We start from the raw sequence: 19,342 nt of genomic DNA, 5'->3' as shown, positions 1-19,342 counted from the left end.
GGGGAGGCAAGGTTGTGGTGGTGTTACAAGGTAGGGGGGAGGCAGGGTAGGGGGAGGCCGGGTAGGGGGGAGGCAGGGTAGGGGGGAGGCAGGGTAGGGGGAGGCAGGGTAGGGGGGAGGCAGGGTAGGGGAGGCAGGGTAGCGGGAGGCAGGGTAGGGGGAGGCCGGGTAAGGGGAGGCAGGGTAGGGGAGGCAGGGTAGGGGGGAGGCAGGGTAGGGGGAGGCCGGGTAGGGGGGAGGCAGGGTAGGGGAGGCAGGGTAGGGGGGAGGCAGGGTAGGGGGAGGCAGGGTAGGGGGAGGCCGGGTAAGGGGAGGCAGGGTAGGGGGGAGGCAGGGTAGGGGAGGCAGGGTAGGGGGAGGCCGGGTAAGGGGAGGCAGGGTAGGGGAGGCAGGGTAGCGGGAGGCAGGGTAGGGGGAGGCCGGGTAGGGGGAGGCAGGGTAGGGGAGGCAGGGTAGCGGGAGGCCGGGTAGGGGGAGGCCGGGTAAGGGGAGGCAGGGTAGGGGAGGCAGGGTAGGGGGAGGCAGGGAAGGGGGAGGCAGGGTAGGGGGGAGGCAGGGTCGGGGGAGGTAATGTTTGAAGCAAGGCGGGAGAGTCAGTCAGTCTGGTGTTAACCTCCACCATCACCAACACTACAATAACATCTCCAACACTACAATAACTGGTAATTATCATCTCCCTCATTACCACTGATCTTAACATTCACTTCTCCACAACATTATTATTATTATACTAACATTATTATACAAGACTATTATTATACACTGACATAAAAGTCTCTACAACGACACTCTTAAAATAAACTTCATAATGTTTGAGAATCTTTTGAAAAAACGTTTTGCCAGCCAGTGACTTCTTCAGTCCAATACAGAGAAGAGGAGTTTGAGGTGATCAGTCCCTCAGTCTGGAGTTTGAGGTGATCAGTCCCTCAGTCTGGAGTTTGAGGTGATCAGTCCCTCAGTCTGGAGTTTGAGGTGATCAGTCCCTCAGTCTGGAGTTTGAGGTGATCAGTCCCTCAGTCTGGAGTTGGGGATCAGTCCCTCAGTCTGGAGTTGGGGATCAGTCCCTCAGTCTGGAGTTGGGGATCAGTCCCTCAGTCTGGAGTTGGGGATCAGTCCCTCAGTCTGGAGTTGGGGATCAGTCCCTCAGTCTGGAGTTGGGGATCAGTCCCTCAGTCTGGAGTTTGAGGTGATCAGTCCCTCAGTCTGGAGTTTGAGGTGATCAGTCCCTCAGTCTGGAGTCCATCAAGGCTGAGAAAAGTACTTTTCTTAACCTTGATGGACTGATCACATGGACTCCAGACTGAGGGACTGATCACCTCAAATTCTTCATCTTCCACCATTCTTCTCAGTATTGGACTGAAGAAGTCACTGGCTGGCAAAACATTTCCTCAATAAAGATTCCCGAATGTTACACAAGTGTCTCATTCTTCCACTTGTTAGTTTTCTAAACCATTTACATCACATATTTTACTGTACCATTGTGTGACCCGTGTGTGTTTACCACTTAAATTGCTTATAATAATAATATATAACGCAGTTTTTTTTTTTTTGAGTCATTGCATATATAAGTTCATGAATATCTATCCAGTGGAAATAATGTTATTTAGCTTATTGGCAGCACATTTAACTCACCTGAAAAACCAGAAATCAATCCTGGGGAGGGTGGAAACTTGGGCAGGTTTTCTTACGAGGACCCCAATGAAAATAAACCGCTGACTTTTTTGGGGGTTGTCCTGGGTAATTTACAGGTAATGTTAGGTAAAAGGACACAGGTGTAACTAATGTTACATTTTATTATGGCAACGTTTTGCTCTCACATTAGTTGCATTTGTGTCCTTTTACCTAACATTTTGCTAGTAATTCTACCATTATTTCTATTTTACACATACGTTGCAATGTGTGATTATTGTAAATAACAAAAAAGGATAAATTTGTGCACCCATACCTAAATAAACTTACACCTAGCCGTAAATAGGTTGTGAGTCGTTCCTGGCTTGATTGATAGCGTCCTCGACTCACACACTGAGGGTCTGGGATCAATCCCTGGCACATGATACATTGGGTATGTTTCCTTATATCCTGGGGCCCCTGTTCACCTAGCACTGAGTAGCTGGGTGTTAACTGACTGTTGTGGGTTGCATCCTGGGTGAACAAGATTAAGATAAGATTTGTTTGGACTTTTAACCCAGAGGGTTAGCCAGCCAGGATAACCCAGGATGCGACCCACACCAGTTGACTAACACCCAGGTACCTACTTACTGCTAGGTAAACAGGGACAGCAGGTGCAAAGAAACATGCTCAGTGTTTCCACCTGTGGCCACCGGTGGCCTGGAGGCTAAAGCTCCCGCTTCACACACGGAGAGCCCGGGTTCGATTCCCGGCAGGGTGGAAGCATTTCGACACGTTTCCTTACACCTATTGTCCTGTACACCTAGCAGCAAATAGGTACATGGGTGTTAGTCGACTGGTGTGGGTCGCATCCTGGGGGACAAGATTGAGGACTCCAATGGAAATAAGTTAGACAGTCCTCGATGACGCACTGACTTTCTTGGGTTATCCTGGGTGCCTAACCCTTCGGGGTTAAAATTCCAAACGAAATCTTATCTTATCTTACCTGGCCAGGAATTGAACCATGGACACTCAGTGTGTGAGGCAAGAGCATTGCCTACCAAGCCACGGGACCTAACTTTTGTTGCTTGAAATGCTCTGAATAATCAAGGGCTTTCTACATAGTATGATTTGTTTCCTTGGGGCATGTTTGTTTTGTCTTATATAGGCACTTGATATGTCATATAGGCAACCATGAAGGTTTTAATTCATCAGAAATGCAAAATGTAAAAAAAAAAAAAAAAAAAAAAAAAAAGAAAAAGGAAAATCCAAGCCATAATTGTTAGTAGCCTTAATCCTATCATTGGAGATACCATCTTTTGTAAATCTGGGGTTTGATTTTTTCTGGTTAGAACTTTACATTGCTTCTAGAGCATAAATCTCACTGCAGTATTTGATCAAGTAAATATACGTACATAGGAAAATTAAAAAATAAAATGCTTTGGTTAGATAAAAAACTGAAGAGCTCTTTAATGGTTGATTGTTGATTGCCTTCTAATACACCTAACCTTTTTATTTCAGACAAGTAGTGGCAACTTTTTAAATATGTCCCCAATGATTCCTGACTGTGGGGTCTTGACAGCCCCGCGCAGTGTTCCTCCAGTTAAGCTGACGGCTGAAGGTTTGCTAGCCACATCTCCTCAAACTGACTTAAGCCTAAGCTTACCGACATCTACTGGTTTTATTTTTTCCGCTTCGCCGAGGTCTTCAGAAATTTCAGGGGTGAACCTTAGTTCAGGTAATGGTTATTGAAGTACTTTTACTTACAGTATTGAATAATGGTGAATGTTTCTTTTGTTCTGATCGCTACACCTCAGCTGGTGTGCTAGAAGAAATATCCTGTAGTTTTAGTTATCAGTGTTGTGCTTAGTATAGTTTTATAATTTTAAGAGTTACATCTAATGTAGACACAAAATTAATTGGGCTGCGTTTTTTGCAGGATTTTCCTTTGGCTTTTACGAGTCCCCAAAGAACATTCTTAGTCCACCTAAGGTTGACCACCATCCCACCAGTTACTCCAAGAAGCGACAGAGAGATGACATCAATAAAGGTGTTGGTGGCCACAAGATAAAAAAAATCAAGCTAAAAGCAAAGGCAAAGAAGGTGATAAGCTTGTGCACTAAAAATTAACACAAGTCATTTTCATTTAATCTGGCAGTGGTTTTTATATTTTTTATTGAACCAGTCATTCACTGGTCATTATTAGTCACTACTGATTAGCCTCATTTGTTCAGTCTTGAACAGTTTTGAAATTAGCTTGGAAATCTGTTCTGGTGTCATGTGTTTGTGGGAGACATGGTTATTGACTGCTTTATAGAGGAGGCTAGAGGCAGTGTAGGCATCAAATCAGAGGTCATTGTGTAGTGTGAATATCAGGAAGGGTTGGAGGGAGGGTGTGATGGAGAGAGGTAAGGAGTGTGAGTATCCAACAGACTTGTGCATGTTAGATTATAGTGGAAACTGGAGATTTTTTGTGATTCGATGTACCTTCAATTCGGGTGACTTGATGACAGCAAAGGACTCTCAATCCAAGGAATTGGAGCCACAACCATGCCTTTTGATCAGACCTGCTTGCTTCCCATTGCCCAGGTAATGTATACCTCCATGGGGTTAGTGTTTTCCCATGAATATAATAATCTGATCTTGATGTACTGCTGGAGTATGAGCAAGGTATAATCTGTAAATGTATTCAGTGAAACCTGTTAGACAGATAAAAGTTATGGAGGTAGGAAATGTAGTGCCTCTATTCTGAAGGATAAGTGACACTTGTTTTACTGCATTATTGGAGCTGATGTCTATGCTCTTTTGGAAAAGCTGCTAGGGGATTTAGTGATGGGGAACATAATTTTTCTTTTAAATTACTGCATAAACTTTTTGCACCTGTATATTATTTTTTCCATTTTTACTGACAGGGAAGAACCAGCGTCAAGACTGTGGTCAAGCGGTTGAAGGAAGGAATATATGCACCATGTCTGCCATCCAATCGCAGTCCATTGAAGACTCCCACTTCTAGAGAGAGAGTGGGTGATTTGTAACCTATTTTAAAAAAGGGCACATATTTGCTTGAAATCTTTTAAAAATTGAGAAGTGTGATTCTGGTCAAGTTTTAATTTTTAAATTAGTCAGTCAAAATTATATCCAGTACTGTATATATTTCTGCATACTTAGAGATACTGAATTTGAATAATAAGCCATGAAATATATTTTCCTGGAGAGAGGACATCATGCATTTGATTTGCACGGCATGAACTAGTTTTTTTTTTCTGCTTCTTACCTTTGACCAACTAAAATGAAATAACTTAGTCATATTTATTTTTGAGCCCCTTTGTGAAGTCTGCTTCCATTGTCATTAGTCAGCTGATAAATCTTAGGCTGATGTGTTTCCATATTCATTTAGGTGGGAAATTTCCAAACATGCCATGGTTTGGTTCATTTTTGCTAGATCCTGTTCTTGTCTTGTTTTTAGTAAGGGTGGGCAACTATTCTGGCCAACAGGCACATCAGCTTATCCTGCTTAAATAAGCTTTGCAATGGTCACACTTTTATCAGTGTAAAATTGTAAATGTTTAATTATAGCTGAAATTCATATCTTCCATTTGTGCATAGAAAAGATTAAGGTATATTACCTTACTGAAATCTCTTAAAAATTAGGTTACATGACAATAAATCATTTAGCAGGTATTGATTAAATAAATGTATTCTAATATTAACCCTTTCAGGGTCCAGAGGCCAAATTTCAAAGTGCACACCAGGGTCCAAGAATTTAAAAAAAAAAATTGTTATTTTTTCTTATGAAATGGTAGAGAATCTTTTTCTGAAGGTAATAAAACAAAAAGTCCGAAATTTGATGGAAAATTGACAAAATTATGCTCGCGAATTTTGATGTGTCAGCGATATATACGAATTGGCAATTTTGCAGACTTTGACTCCCATTTTAGGCCAATTACGTTATTCCAGTCGACCAAATTCTTATCTATTTCACTAGTATTACTTCTATTCTATCGATTGAGCACAAGAAATCGCCAAGTCGACTGTTTCAACTACAAAATAAAGTGATTGGAAATCGGTAATTTGGCCAATTTAACACAAAGTTCAAAATATTCCAATTTCAAATAGGGTCCAGAATAAACAATGTAGGCATTCCTGGCACTAAACTAGCATTTCCTGTTTATTAGTTATGTTGAGGCTTTACAAATGAATTCCATTTTGATTTTTTTATTCACATAATGAATTTTTATTCAAACCAAAAAATAGAAGATTTGCTGTTATGCAATATTGTAATAATTGTATAAATATCATCACCACATTTATGAATGTACATTGGACCCACCAGCTGGCGTGTATTAGACGTGTGAGGTCGTTTGTTTACTCTTGAACATTGGCAAGAATTTAACCTTTCTGCTACTTTGAGCTCAGTTTCAAGCCATTTCCAGTGCTAAAACCAATCAAAATCGTCTCTATTTCTGTTATATGTCTTCCATTCTATCAAATGAGACCAAGAAATCACAAATACAACTATAAAAAATACAAAAAAACACTGCAAAGTCGCTGTTTTAATCGAAAATCACGGTCTCGGTTTTTTCTCATTATACAGTGTGCTGCAGGATTTGTTTTATGTGGTGCACACATACCACATAGATGTATTCTCTCATATCTAAGCCCAAATTTACCACTCACAGCTTATCAGAGTGAGCTGAGCTCATGGCGTAGATCTACGGTTTGGACCTTGAACGTAAAGCCGTAGATCTACAGCACGGACCCTGAAAGGGTTAATGACACTGGGAGATGCTCATATAAGATCAGATACTTACTTATGGATATTTATTTGAGACATGTTTTGCCCAGTTTTATGCCTGTTGGGCAAAATATCTCAAATAGATTCCCAGATGCTGTAGTGTCTTATTCATCTTGAGTTTGAATAAAGTATATTAGATAAGACATATTTACCATTCAACTATACTATATGCCCTGTTGGTTTAAGGCAGGTTGATTGGGCTAGCATATCTTTACAACCAAAAAAATTATTTGGCAAGGCACTTTTCTGTGTAAACAATGAGTATGGAGAAAGTTAGAGACTGAGTTTCTATAGTGTAGACCTGCACTATTATTGTACATTCATTGTTATGAATTCCAGGCAAATTTGCATGCTACTGTATTAGGGGCCTGATAGAATGTAGCCCGACCTCTTGCATTAGTTGCACCAAACTGATGGTTTGTATAATGAATTCATTTGCATTAAGTAATTTTTCTTAATAAGCCAAACTTTTCCAGAGGAAATCCCATGTCCTTTCGTCACCTGGCATTTCATTATTAGATTCACAAGTGAGTAAGACCGCATCATTAATTTCATCTTTTTGTTGAAGAACAAAGATGTTGGTCCATTGTTTATATACAAATTTGATATAATTATGCATGTACACTATTGTAATCTTTAATAAACTGTATACAAAGATGAAGAATAGTGTATCTTTGGTTTAGTTAGTTGTATACTAATACATGTATTTATTTTTGATTTCAGGAGCCAGATGAGAATTTCTTAACAGAATCCAGAAATGGAAAGTTCTTCACCAGCCGGTCTCGTGCTGCTGCTACTGTGCAAATTGGCAAGAGCATAAAGTGAGTATAGTATTCCTGACATTGTTGCATTTTTCTGAGAATAAACGTCTTGGACAGAATTAAGGTTAATGGAAAGTAATAAATAGATGTCTGTATGATAAGAGATACTTGTCTTCAAGAGGAAATTAGACAAATATCTCCACCAAGTGCCAGATCAACTAGGCTGTGATAGATATGTGGGCCAGTGGGCTGCCATTAACAACAACTTGGTTGACCAGGCACACACCAGATAAGCCTGGCCCAAGGCTGGGCTCTAGGAATAGCAAAACTTGAAACTCATCAAAGGTGTCAAGGATATATCAAAGATGGAATACTGAATGAAGGTGGAGATAATATTTAGCAAGCTGTTGAATGCAAGTAATGAAAAGGCAGATAATTTCTATTTGTAATGAGGAAGAAGAGGATTATCATCATTAAAAATAAAAGGTTGAAAACTTTTGGAAATAGTGTTAAAAGTAGTGGGTGTTGATGTTGAAGTTTTATAACTGTAGTGTAAGCACGCCTCTGGCAACACAGTGACGGAGTGAATGATGGTGAAAATTTTTCTTTTTCAGGCCACCCTACCTTGGTGGGAAATGGCCGATGTGTTAATAAAATAAAAATGTTGTATAGTATTTTAGTGGCTGTGTGAAAGATTAGAAGATGCCCAAGTATTAACAGGAAAGTTTTTTATACGAAGGTGAAAGGAGATGAGAGTAAGAAAAATACTGTAGTGAAATAAGTGTTAAGTGTAACAGATGAAAGTTGTAGTTCTTTATGAAGACAGAAAAATGGATCCTCATGGAAAAAACAAATTGAAAGCAACCCCATTTCTAATGAAAAGAATAAAATTTTCATATTACCAAAGGCTTATTTAGGTGCAGTATTTAAATAGACCTTTGTTTGGCTCATTGTTTGTCTAGTCAAAATGATCTGCATATTGTGAACTAAATAAACTTTTCTTGGAACTAAACAATAAAGATGCATACATACTTTTTTATTTCCTTTTTAATAGGCTTGTTGCTAGGAATGGAGATGTGTGTCTGAAGCAGCGTGGCAGGATTTTTGAGAAGAAAAATATTGGCCGCCGTTTAGAAGCAGAACTGAATCTGTATCTTGATCAGTCAGTTAAATGTCAAAGGTCAGTTCAAACTTGTATTTCTAGGTTAATGTCAGTTTGTAACAAATTATGTATGATTTATTACAGGATTTTAAGACTTGAAACTGTATACAGTACTGGATCATAACTTTGTATAGGACATGTTATGTAAAGTGGGTTATAGTCTTTGAAATATGATGACCCACACGAACCTTGATCATCTGACTGAGGTCTTCCATTAGTTTATCGGTCCACCCCTTGAAAGTTACAAGTACATATACACTTACCTTTATTTTTTTTTCTTAATGGTTCTTATTTCTGCAACATTCCTGTTCCAGAGCATTTATGGTATTGCATACACATAAGGCACCTTTATTTAAAATGTGTAATTCCATCCTGGGACCTTTAATGCTTTCACTACATATGTACATTTGATGTGATCAAAGACCAAGGACTAAAGTCTTCTATTAATGTCTTAAGTTTTTTTTTTTACACTGGCCATCTCCCACCGAGGTGGGGTAACCCAAAAAAGAAGAAACACTTTTATCATCACTCTGTCACTGTCTTGTCAGGTGTGCCGATACTACAGTTCAGATACCCCTCCAACCTGCAAATATCCCCAACATTCCTTCACAGTACAGGCGCTGTTCTTCCTGGCTCCAGGACTCGGGTCTGGCTAACTGGCTTCCCTGAATCTCTTCATAAATGTTACCTTGCTCACACTCCAACAGCACGTAATGTCATAAAAACCTAAGTCGTCGTCATCTTCTTTCAACAAACCAGCCGTATCCCACTGAGGCAGGGTGGCCGAAAAAAAAGAAAAACAAAAGTTTCTCTTTTTTTACTTTTTTTACTTTAGTACTGTATACAGGAGAAGGGGTTACTAGCCCCTTGCTCCCAGCATTTTAGTCGCCTCTTATGACATACATGGCTTACGGAGGAAGAATTCTGTTCCACTTCCCCATGGAGATAAGAGGAAATAAACAAGAACAAGAACTACAGTATAAGAAAATAGAAGAAAACCCAGAGGGGAGTGTGTATAAATATGCTTGCACATGCATGTGTAGTATGACCTAAGTGTAAGTAGAAGTAGCAAGATGTACCTGAACTCTTGCATGTTTGTGAGACAGAAAAAAGACACCAGCAATCCTACGATCATGTAAAGCCATTTCAGGTTTTCGTTTTACACTCACTTGGTAGGACGGTAGTACCTCCCTGGGCGGTTGCTGTCTACCAACCTACTACCTAGAAAAAACCTAAGTGTTATGCATCAATTTTTTTTTCTTATACAGGTCTCCCTCAACATTCACGTTTTCAACTTTCACGGGCTTCACACATTTGCAAATTCCTAACCGCCAAATTCCCAGCCACCAAATTCCCAGCCGCCAATTCATATTTAAGTTTCCCGCCACCTGCGAGTCCCTACTACCCTCCCTCCAATCCCCGCAACTGGCAGCCAGCCCTCCCACCACTCAGTGTGGTGAGTGTTTTGTTTGTTCATTATTTGCTATTAAACTACAGTATAAATAATGTAAACCCATTCATGACTGCATATTGGAATGGCTATTCGGACAGGTATTAGACGGTGACATCATGTGTTTACTCTTGAACACTGCAAAGAATTAAACATTTCTGCTACAGCTAATAATAACAATAGTAATAATAATAATAATAATAAATATGATATAATTGAAGAAGGAAATTGTACAAAAATACGAGGGAGTGATTGACACATCGTCAGTGTGACTTTGTTTATGCTGGAGTGAACATTAGTCTCCCTGCTCTTCCAAACATTTCACAATAATTCATTGTGTTTGGTGCTTGTAGATTGAGTGTGACTGGAGTGGTAGAGGCAGTGATTGAGGCAATGGTATTTAATAACATACATGTTAATAATAATACATGTTATTAATAATATGTACTATTATTATTTATAACATATATGTTATTAAATACATACATGTTAATAAGTAGAATGACATGGAAAGCATATAAATCTATAGGGGAAGGAAAGAGGGGTAGGGGTCGTCCTCGAAAGGGTTGGAAAGAGGGGGTAAAGGAGGTTTTGTGGGTGAGGGGCTTGGACTTCCAGCAAGTGTGCATGAGCGTGTTAGATAGGAGTGAATGGAGACAAATGATACTTGGGACCTGACGATCTGTTGGAGTGTGAGCAGGGTAATATTTAGTGAAGGGATTCAGGGAAACCGGTTATTTTCATATAGTCGGACTTGAGTCCTGGAAATGGGAAGTACAATGCCTGCACTTTAAAGGAGGGGTTTGGGATATTGGCAGTTTGGAGGGATATGTTGTGTATCTCTATACGTATATGCTTCTAAACTGTTGTATTCTGAGCACCTCTGCAAAAGCAGTGATAATGTGTGTGTGTGGTGAAAATGTTGAATGATGATGAAAGTATTTTCTTTTTGGGGATTTTCTTTCTTTTTTTGGGGTCACCCTGCCTCGGTGGGAGACGACCGACGTTGAAAAAAAAAAAAAATGTTACATGTTATTAATAATAGCATGTACTATTATTATTTATAACATATATGTTATTTAATACCACTGCCTCAACCGCTGAATTATTGTGAAATGTTTGGAAGAGCAGGGAGACTGATGTTCACTCCAGCATAAACAAAGTCACGCTGATGATGTGTCAACCACTCCCTCGTATTTTTGTACAATTTCCTTCTTCAATTATATCATATTTATTATTATTATTATTATTACTATTGTTATTATTAGCAATAGCAGAAATGTTCGATTCTTTGCTGTGTTCAAGAGTAAACACAAGATGTCACCGTCTAATACCTTTCCTAATAGCCATTCCAATATGCAGTCATGAATGGGTTTACATTATTTATTCTGTAGTTTAATAGCAAATAATGAACAAACAAAACACTCACCACACTGAGTGGTGGGAGGGCTGGCTGCCAGTTGCAGGGGTCGGAGAGAGGGTAGTAGGGACTCGCAGTGGTGGAGGCAGTGGTGGAGTCTGTGGTATTTAATAACATACATGTTATTAAATAACATACGTTATTAAAGCATAACATGTATATATTTAGTACAATTTACGACGTTTTCATGTATTTTATGATTATTCATGGTTCAACAAGTTAAGGAAGTAGTATTGTAATATATTTCCCTACAATATATTGGGGCACCAAACATTCACGGTTTTTCAACATTCGCGAGCCTCTTGATCCCCTAACCCTCGCGAATGTTGAGGGAGACTTGTATATTGGCACCTAATTGCACATTTCAATTTTGACATGATGTATGTCATAATTGGCCTTTATAGCATTTCTCTTTCCATGTATTTGCAAGCTATTTTACTATTTGCCAGTGTAGCTTACAGGTTTCTCAGTTTCTTTTGTATGATCTGCCTGATACTTTTAAAATCCATTTATTTTTTTTAAGCTAAATATTTCTTATTTAAGTTTCTAACCAATCCTTCTTGCCTTATCTGGTTTTGTTTGTTTATTCATTCTGTATATCAATCCTGTAGCTCTAGTGCTGTCTGCCATATTGTAAACAATTTTTTTCATTCTGATTTATAACATCTATATTTAGGAACACCACTAAACTATTATTATTCTATTCTCGTTACCATAAACAGGCAATGATGTACCTTATTTTACTAGGATGTTGCTGTTGCTGTGGCTGCTGCTGCTGTTTTAGTTGGATACATGTGCTCCTCGACTTGCCATATTTTCGAATTACAGTGGGTTCGTTGAAATATAACCCCCTCATAAGTCGAGAAGCACCTGTACTGTAAAATGGGTCATTTCTTAGTTATAAATTCTGGAATTGACAGTCGGGACCTGAGGCAAGCACCAATATGTACACCTTTATATTTTGCAGTGTGAACCAGGTCCTATCCTTGCCCTCAGTGCAGGCCAACCCCCGACCACTTCCATCACGAGTGCCATCCACTCCCTCGCCTGTGAAGCAATCTGCTCAACGAAGGAAATCGAGAACACCCTCACCTCGGAAATGCAATAAAATAAATACTTCAGAAAGTGCAATGAATGTATCCACTGCATCTAATGGAGAAGAGTTACAAGATCTGGAATTTGCTCTCAAGGAAATGGATGCTGAACTTGACAAATTAACTGCTGCAAATAAAGCTTTGCCAGCTGATGAGGTATTCTCATTCATGTCTCCATCTGTCTTCTCAGTTGCCTTGCATAAATCTCTAGTTTTAAGTTCTCTTCCTACCTTCTAAATTTTTCATTATAAACTCGTCTCTGTTGCAGCCTTGTTAATTATTTCTTTTCCATTTGCTTTTCGTCATCTCTTAAACATGCTGTATTTTGTGGCATATAGGAAGCACCCTAAATGGAATTTTTTTGCAACAAGTCGGAATTATTCATGTAATATACCATATACAATCATTTTCAAGTTGCCTGGATTGTTTAACTAGGGTGATTCACGGATCCCAAGCTTGACCCTAAGCCTGACCTTCACCTTGTAAGATGCAGGGTGATTTTGAGGGTCAGATTTTTTAAAAAAATGTGCCTTATATGCTGCAAAATATGGAAATTTTCTCTTGATAGCTTGCTTTTACATTAGTCTCCTGCCTTCCCTTTACCTCTACCCCTGCATTACTGGTCCAAGTACCAGGTATCTTTATAATTCTATTAGTTTTTTATTGTTTTTTAGAATCAGTCTGGTACCAAGAGTACTAAAAACTGCTCCGTAATACTTGTGATGTTTATAATAAATTAATCTTTTTTTTAGGATGTGTTACCTCTCAAGTCGCCAAGGAAAGCAGATAGTTCTTCATCTCCTAATAAGTCAAGAAAGAAATTAGAGCAAACAAAATCCCCAACAAGAAAATCTCCAAGGAAACGAAAGGATGAAGCTGTTTTGCCTAAGGAGCTTCAAAAGGATGAAGAACTGTCGACCAAATGTTCATTGACACAGTCACAAGAACAGACACACTCACCAAGGAGAAAGTCTCCAAGAAAAGCAGAAAAGGGACTTCAGAAGAATGAATGTGCTTCATCTTCTCCACAAAAATCTTTATCTCTAAAAAACAAGGACAAAGACACCAAGCTGTATTCCATTTTCGACCCTAAACGAAGACTGGCGGATCAAAACATACCCTTTAAAAAGTCTCAAAATAAGTAAGGCCCTTATTATAATCACTGTTGAACATTTAGCCCAATTTTTTATTCCTTAAACATCTCTTTTAGATATTAAGCTTATACCCTGTAAAAAAGTTTTTTATATTTTAATTTATTTCTTTCAACACACTGGCTGTATCCCACTGAAGCAGGGTGGCCCAAAAAGGAAAAAACAAAAGTTTCACTTTATAAATTTAGTAATGTATACAGAAAGGGTTACTAGCCCTTTGCTCCTGGCATTTTAGTTGCCTCATACATAATTACTAGTACCACAACCCTTATGTTTCCCCTCCCTCTTCCTGACCTGTCTTCTGGTCTTCTCTGCTTTTTCTTGCTCAATTGCAACCTGACAGTGGACCAAAATATGCCTAAAATGTCATCTTTCCTTTCTTTCCATAAGTGGGTTTTTGTGCATTAGTACCTTTTTTTTTTTGGCCCTGCTGATGCTTGGCCACCTACCATGACAGCAGGGTTAAAACCTACCCTGTCTAAGAACCTAGCATTTTCCTTTCCCCTATCCTTTGGATTAATAGTGAGGATTTTTTCCTCATTCATCTAAATTTGCTACCACTAGTGGCTGTTAACGTGAGATAATTTATGGTCATGGACTATGGAAAATTATATGAGTAGTTTTGCTTGCATTGTGATTATCATCCCTGTAGTGTAATATGTGAGTGAATTATGATCCCTGTAGTGTAATATGTGAGTGAATTATGATCCCTGTAGTGTAATATGTGAGTGAGTTGGTCACAACAGTGATAACTTTGATAATACTCATATTGGAATATGTTTTAGGCACTGAATAACCAAGTGGTTCTGGTGCTATATAAATCAGTTAGAACAATAACAACCTTTCTCACTTCATGGAGTGAATTGGGGCACTTTCCAAGTAAGTATTGAAAAAATAATTCAGTGAATTAGGATGCAAAAAAATCAAGAAAATATATGTAACAAAAAAAGGCACAATACCGTGACTGGAACGATACACAAATAACCCGCACATAAAAGAGAGAAGCTTACGACGACGTTTCGGTCCGACTTGGACCATTTACAAAGTCACACTGTGACTTTGTAAATGGTCCAAGAAAATATATGCTTATGTACCACAGTTTCTTGGATTTGCATAAATAATAATCATCCATTTTTAAAAACTAGTTATACCATCATAGAACAATTAACTTACATAGTTTGTACATAACTATCATTCATGTACTATTCTTTGGTATCTTCTTCAGAACTGAGCTTCAAAACTTTATAGATAAGAGTGTTTTTGATTTAGAAGTTACCTTGCATACGTGTGGTCTTTCAGTCATTTTGTAAGTGACCACCAGTCTCATAAATTTGATGCTTTAAGGACCTATAAATGGAAATTTGGGTTTCTTTAATCTTGGTTGACATTTTTTCCTTAGATTAATGTAGTGGATTTTTTACTTAGGTTAATGTAGTGTTAAATAGGCTGATACGGTGAAGTTAAACGAAACCATTCCTTAAAATTACTCTTCAAGTAATTGCCTCCATGCTTAACAAGAACGTCAAACATAGTAAAAGAGTGATAATAGAAACAGCTTCAAAAATTAATGGTAGTAGTGTCGTTAAAACTCAACAGGACAAGTACAAAGGTAGATTCTTGGTTGTGGGAAGCTGTATCTCATCCACACAGTGTCAGAAGTTACACGCAGAGTTTCAACTGCACGGGGGATTCAGCACCCATGACCCCCCATGTTGTTCAAGAGTCAACTAATTTGTAATTACAGATTGAGTAGACAGAAAGCTGCAGATAAAGAGGATTCACAGATGATGATTGATGCTGGACAGAAGAAATTTGGTGCCCAACAGTGCTCTGTGTGTGGAGTTGTTTATGAAGTGGGTAATCAGGCAGATGAGATCTCGCATAATAGGCATCATGATCACTTTGTCAACTCGCTCAAATTTTTGGTAAGTACCTTTTTTTTTTATTAATAAAAAAAAAAAAATTGGGTAAATGAAAAAAATTAAATGCTGCAGCAGTAGATAAAGTATTTTACAGGATATAAAAATATTCCCAGATGGTGAACAGTGTTATATGCAGTCTTTGAATGGAAATACTTGAACGTTCCCAGTTAATCAATATAAAAAACAGTAAGCTTAGGCATAAGTGAACCAAAAAATCAGGAAAAGCCCAGGGAGTGGATGCATAGAAAATAGGTGCTAAAATGTGTATGTAGATGGATACACAAAACAGCAATGGTGCCAGTCTGAGTAAATCAGTGTAGAAATTAGACAATTATTGTTGAGCATTGTAGGAAAGCTGTGTGGAAGAGTTTTATAATTAAGTGGCAAGGAAAGTGGATTGTAAAGGGTAAGGTTGTTAACCCTTTCAGGGTCGGGATCCCTGCTCTCAAACTTGCTCTCAGGGTCGGGATCCCTGCTCTCAAACTTGCTCTCAGGATTGGGATCCCTGCTCTCAGGGTTGGGATCCCTGCTCTCAGACTTGCTCTCAGGGTTGGGATCCCTGCTCTCAGGGTCGGGATCCCTGCTCTCAAACTTGCTTTCAGGGTCGGAAATTTAAAAAAAAAAATTCTTATGAAATGGTAGACAATCTTCTGAATGTAATAAAACAAAAAGTACAAAATTTGATAGGAAAACTGACGAAATTATGCTTTCGCAATTTTGTTGCATCAGCAATATTTGCGCACTGGTGATTTTAGGCCAATTCCGTTGTTCTGGTTAAACAAATTCTTAGCTATTTCACTCGTATATCTTCCATTCTGTCGACTGAATACAAGAAACTTTCCATCCAACTACCCAATAAAGTGATCAAAAATTGGTAATTTGGCCAATTTCACACAAAATTCAAGAAATGCCAATTTCAAAATAGGATCCAGAATAAACAATGCAGACATTCCTGGCACTAAAATAACATTTTCTCTGTTCACCAGTAACATCCTCAGGCCTCTCCTATATTACACTTGCTTTCCATTTTGAATTTTTATTCACACAAAAAAAATAGAATATTTACTGTTATGCAGACTGTATTATAATTATAACTGCAGAAAGCTCTAAACCTGTGTGGGTCATTCAGCACTGAATAGGGAGCAGTGTAAAGCACACACTTGGTTCTTGGTTAAACATGGTTCAGCAAGTGAAAGCTTGTACAACCAGAGAACTTAAGAATTGTTTTATTTTACCCATTACATTACCATTCCCCACTAGAGTATAGAACGGGAGAATGATCTGTTCATGACCTACCAGGTTTCATGCATTCATTGAGCATGTAGCTAGAAACTATTCTAGCGGATAAACAGTTTTGACAGGAAGTGTTTTATGCTATAATTTGTAATGAATTAATCTTAACTATTATATTACAGGGGTGGAAGAAAGAGAAGCTTGTACGTGACATGGACCATTTGGGTGGACGAGTTGTAATGGTGTCCTCGGATGATCCTCCACACTATTGGCGAAAAGTGGAAGATATATGTGAAATAATTGATGCTGAGCTAGGCTTTTCTGAAAATAGCATTAAAGCAAAGGAAACTACCAAAGTCTTCCTCTATATCTTGGAGCGCAGAATTGTTGGTTGCCTTGTTGCAGAGAAAATTGATAAGGCTTACAAGATTATTCACCAAGCATCAACACGAGACACTGCACGTCCAGTGTGTTGTTCAGAAACTCCATCCAGAGTGTGGGCAGGTGTCAGTCGTCTGTGGGTTTTTAAATCGCAACGAGGCAAAGGTATTGCTTCTACATTAGTAAATTCTATGAGGGATAATATGATTGCAAATTATTTCTTGAATGTGAATGAAATTGCATTCTCTGATCCTACTGAAAATGGATTGAAATTTGCAGAAAAGTACACTGGTAAGCCAGATTTTCTTGTCTATCGTCGAGAAGGCCTTTGATTCATAGTTCCTCTCTGTGGTTGAAGGCTTTGTATTTACAGTTCTTTATGAATGAGAATACCTTTAATTCACCCACACGAAAAGAATACAATCAATTCTAAGCTGTAATTTGGTTAAAAAAAAAATACATATTTTTTTAGTGAGGAGAAGAATTCATTGTTGAGATGACTAATTAATTTTATAGAGGGGGAAAATTCTTGTGTTCATTTTTTATATAATTGAAATACTGAAGCAGTTTGACATTTTCACTGACAGTAGACTCTCCCATAACAAGTTAGGTACATTCCTGAAAACTGCCCATTACTTGCATTCCATGGCTGGTTGCTGTTGCTTGTTGATATACATGTGGAGAGTGTTAATTAATGTGGCCTTGTACAACTTGAAAGGCTACCACCATCATCAGCTATCAACACAGGCAAAAAAAAAATAAGCCACATTTACTAAACATATTGTACCAAACGTACAGTAATATACCATACCTACACCAAACAAACATTCTAAAGATGAATATATTCAAAGAAACAGTTCAAGAAAAATGCAATTGTATTGCAATAAAATTGTTGCTGAGGGGTTTTGATGGATGTCATATGACACTTACAGGTTTAACGCTTAATTTAATTATAAGCACAGCAAATATTCGTGGCTGTGCCCCAGTGAAGATTATGCTTGCACTACATGACTAATATCTTTCACACTATTATCAGTCACTGACATATTCAGTAATTGTATACATAGGACTAGGGTAGGCAGACGAGTACTAAAGGCATGGGTTATTAGCCCTCATTGCCTCTCCTTCACTCACACTTCTAAAACTTCAATTTTCATAAAAACTGTCAGTTTCATACATAATTTTCTTAGCATCACTAGTATTCCTCATAGGTGTCATGGTAATATCCAGAAATGAGATGGGGGTGATGAAAAGATTGAAAATTGATTGAACAACACATGGCTGAGTAGGTATCAAACAAGTATGCATGGTGACAGGTTGTGTGGGTTTGTTGACAGTATCCCACAGAGTGCTCTAATAGGAGCTGGATGGAAGCTTATTTTTTCCACAAATTTATGGTATGCTGTGGCATGCAATAACTTTTTTTCTCCATACAACATGATAGGTAACAAAATTCCATTAATGCTAAGTGAGCATGTTATGTGAGAGTCAATTGTACATTTCAATTTCAGTAAAGTTTGTAGTTATATATATATATATATATATATATTAAATCACTTGCTGTGCTACATTGCCAGAGCAATTACATCACTTAATTTTAAGAATGCTTTTCATTACAAAACCATGTGTTTTGAAAATTCAGATTTTTTTTTAATATTGTGTGGGAATCATGTTTACTTGTATGAAAGATGAAACTGCAGTGTATGTTTACAGTATGTTACAGTACAATAATTGTATAATTCCTTGGTGAAAGCCATGTGCCAAGCAGAACTCAGCATGTGTACCTTGAACAATAATTTTTGTCTAATCCCACATAGTAACTCAAACTGTAAAAAAAACTTTTCATAGTTTAAGTTCAAGATTCTTGAAAGTTCAGATCTTCTATATTGTGATAAGCTTAATTTTTCAGGATCCACAAGACAATTTACTGGTTCAAATATCTGGAATTTTTCAGAATAAAATCTATAAACATTTTTATATTTGCATAAAATTAAGTTTTACTTTTCTGCTTCACTATCATCATCATTATTTTTTTTCACTTGTCCATTATCAATATTCCATATTTTGTTTGCAATAAAATCTTATTTTATTTTGTTCTTATTCTAATCCTAATTTAGTGTTATACATACCATTTAAATCTTGATTGTTTTTATATAAAACTGCAATATTATTAAAGGTTGTATCACTGTGCTCTTGGATGTTATGGTGTTTTGGACTCCAGTTCTCTCTGGTGGTTGGTAAGAGGATGCCTATGTTGGATGGTCACTAGAAATCAGCAAAGCAGCTTTCATCCTGGATGGAGAATGCATCTCTTGCCCTGGGTTTTTGTCTAAAAATTTAGCAGCCTTTAGGCTTGAATGGCAGG

The 19,342-nt window shown here is 38.0% G+C and overlaps 1 protein-coding gene across 2 annotated transcripts; it reads left to right on the top strand.

The window, feature by feature from the left end:
- Nucleotides 1-549: 549 nt before the first annotated feature.
- On the top strand, nt 550-17,620 carry eco (Establishment of cohesion). Of its 2 annotated transcripts, XM_053789866.2 has the most exons (11): nt 550-662; nt 3,130-3,346; nt 3,548-3,711; nt 4,521-4,628; nt 6,880-6,930; nt 7,127-7,224; nt 8,219-8,344; nt 12,164-12,446; nt 13,043-13,431; nt 15,186-15,366; nt 16,779-17,620. In XM_053789866.2, the coding sequence occupies exons 2-11, from the start codon at nt 3,154-3,156 to the stop codon at nt 17,307-17,309; spliced, it is 2,124 nt and encodes a 707-aa protein (XP_053645841.2). In that variant the 5' UTR covers nt 550-662; nt 3,130-3,153; the 3' UTR covers nt 17,310-17,620. The 2 variants fall into 2 exon arrangements, with proteins under 2 accessions (XP_053645841.2, XP_053645842.2); XM_053789867.2 differs by lacking the exon at nt 6,880-6,930.
- Nucleotides 17,621-19,342: the final 1,722 nt, after the last annotated feature.

Source organism: Cherax quadricarinatus, chromosome 68, assembly GCF_038502225.1.
Source record: "Cherax quadricarinatus isolate ZL_2023a chromosome 68, ASM3850222v1, whole genome shotgun sequence".
Lineage (NCBI taxonomy): Eukaryota > Metazoa > Arthropoda > Malacostraca > Decapoda > Parastacidae > Cherax > Cherax quadricarinatus.
This window is presented reverse-complemented; position numbering and strand designations above follow the sequence as displayed.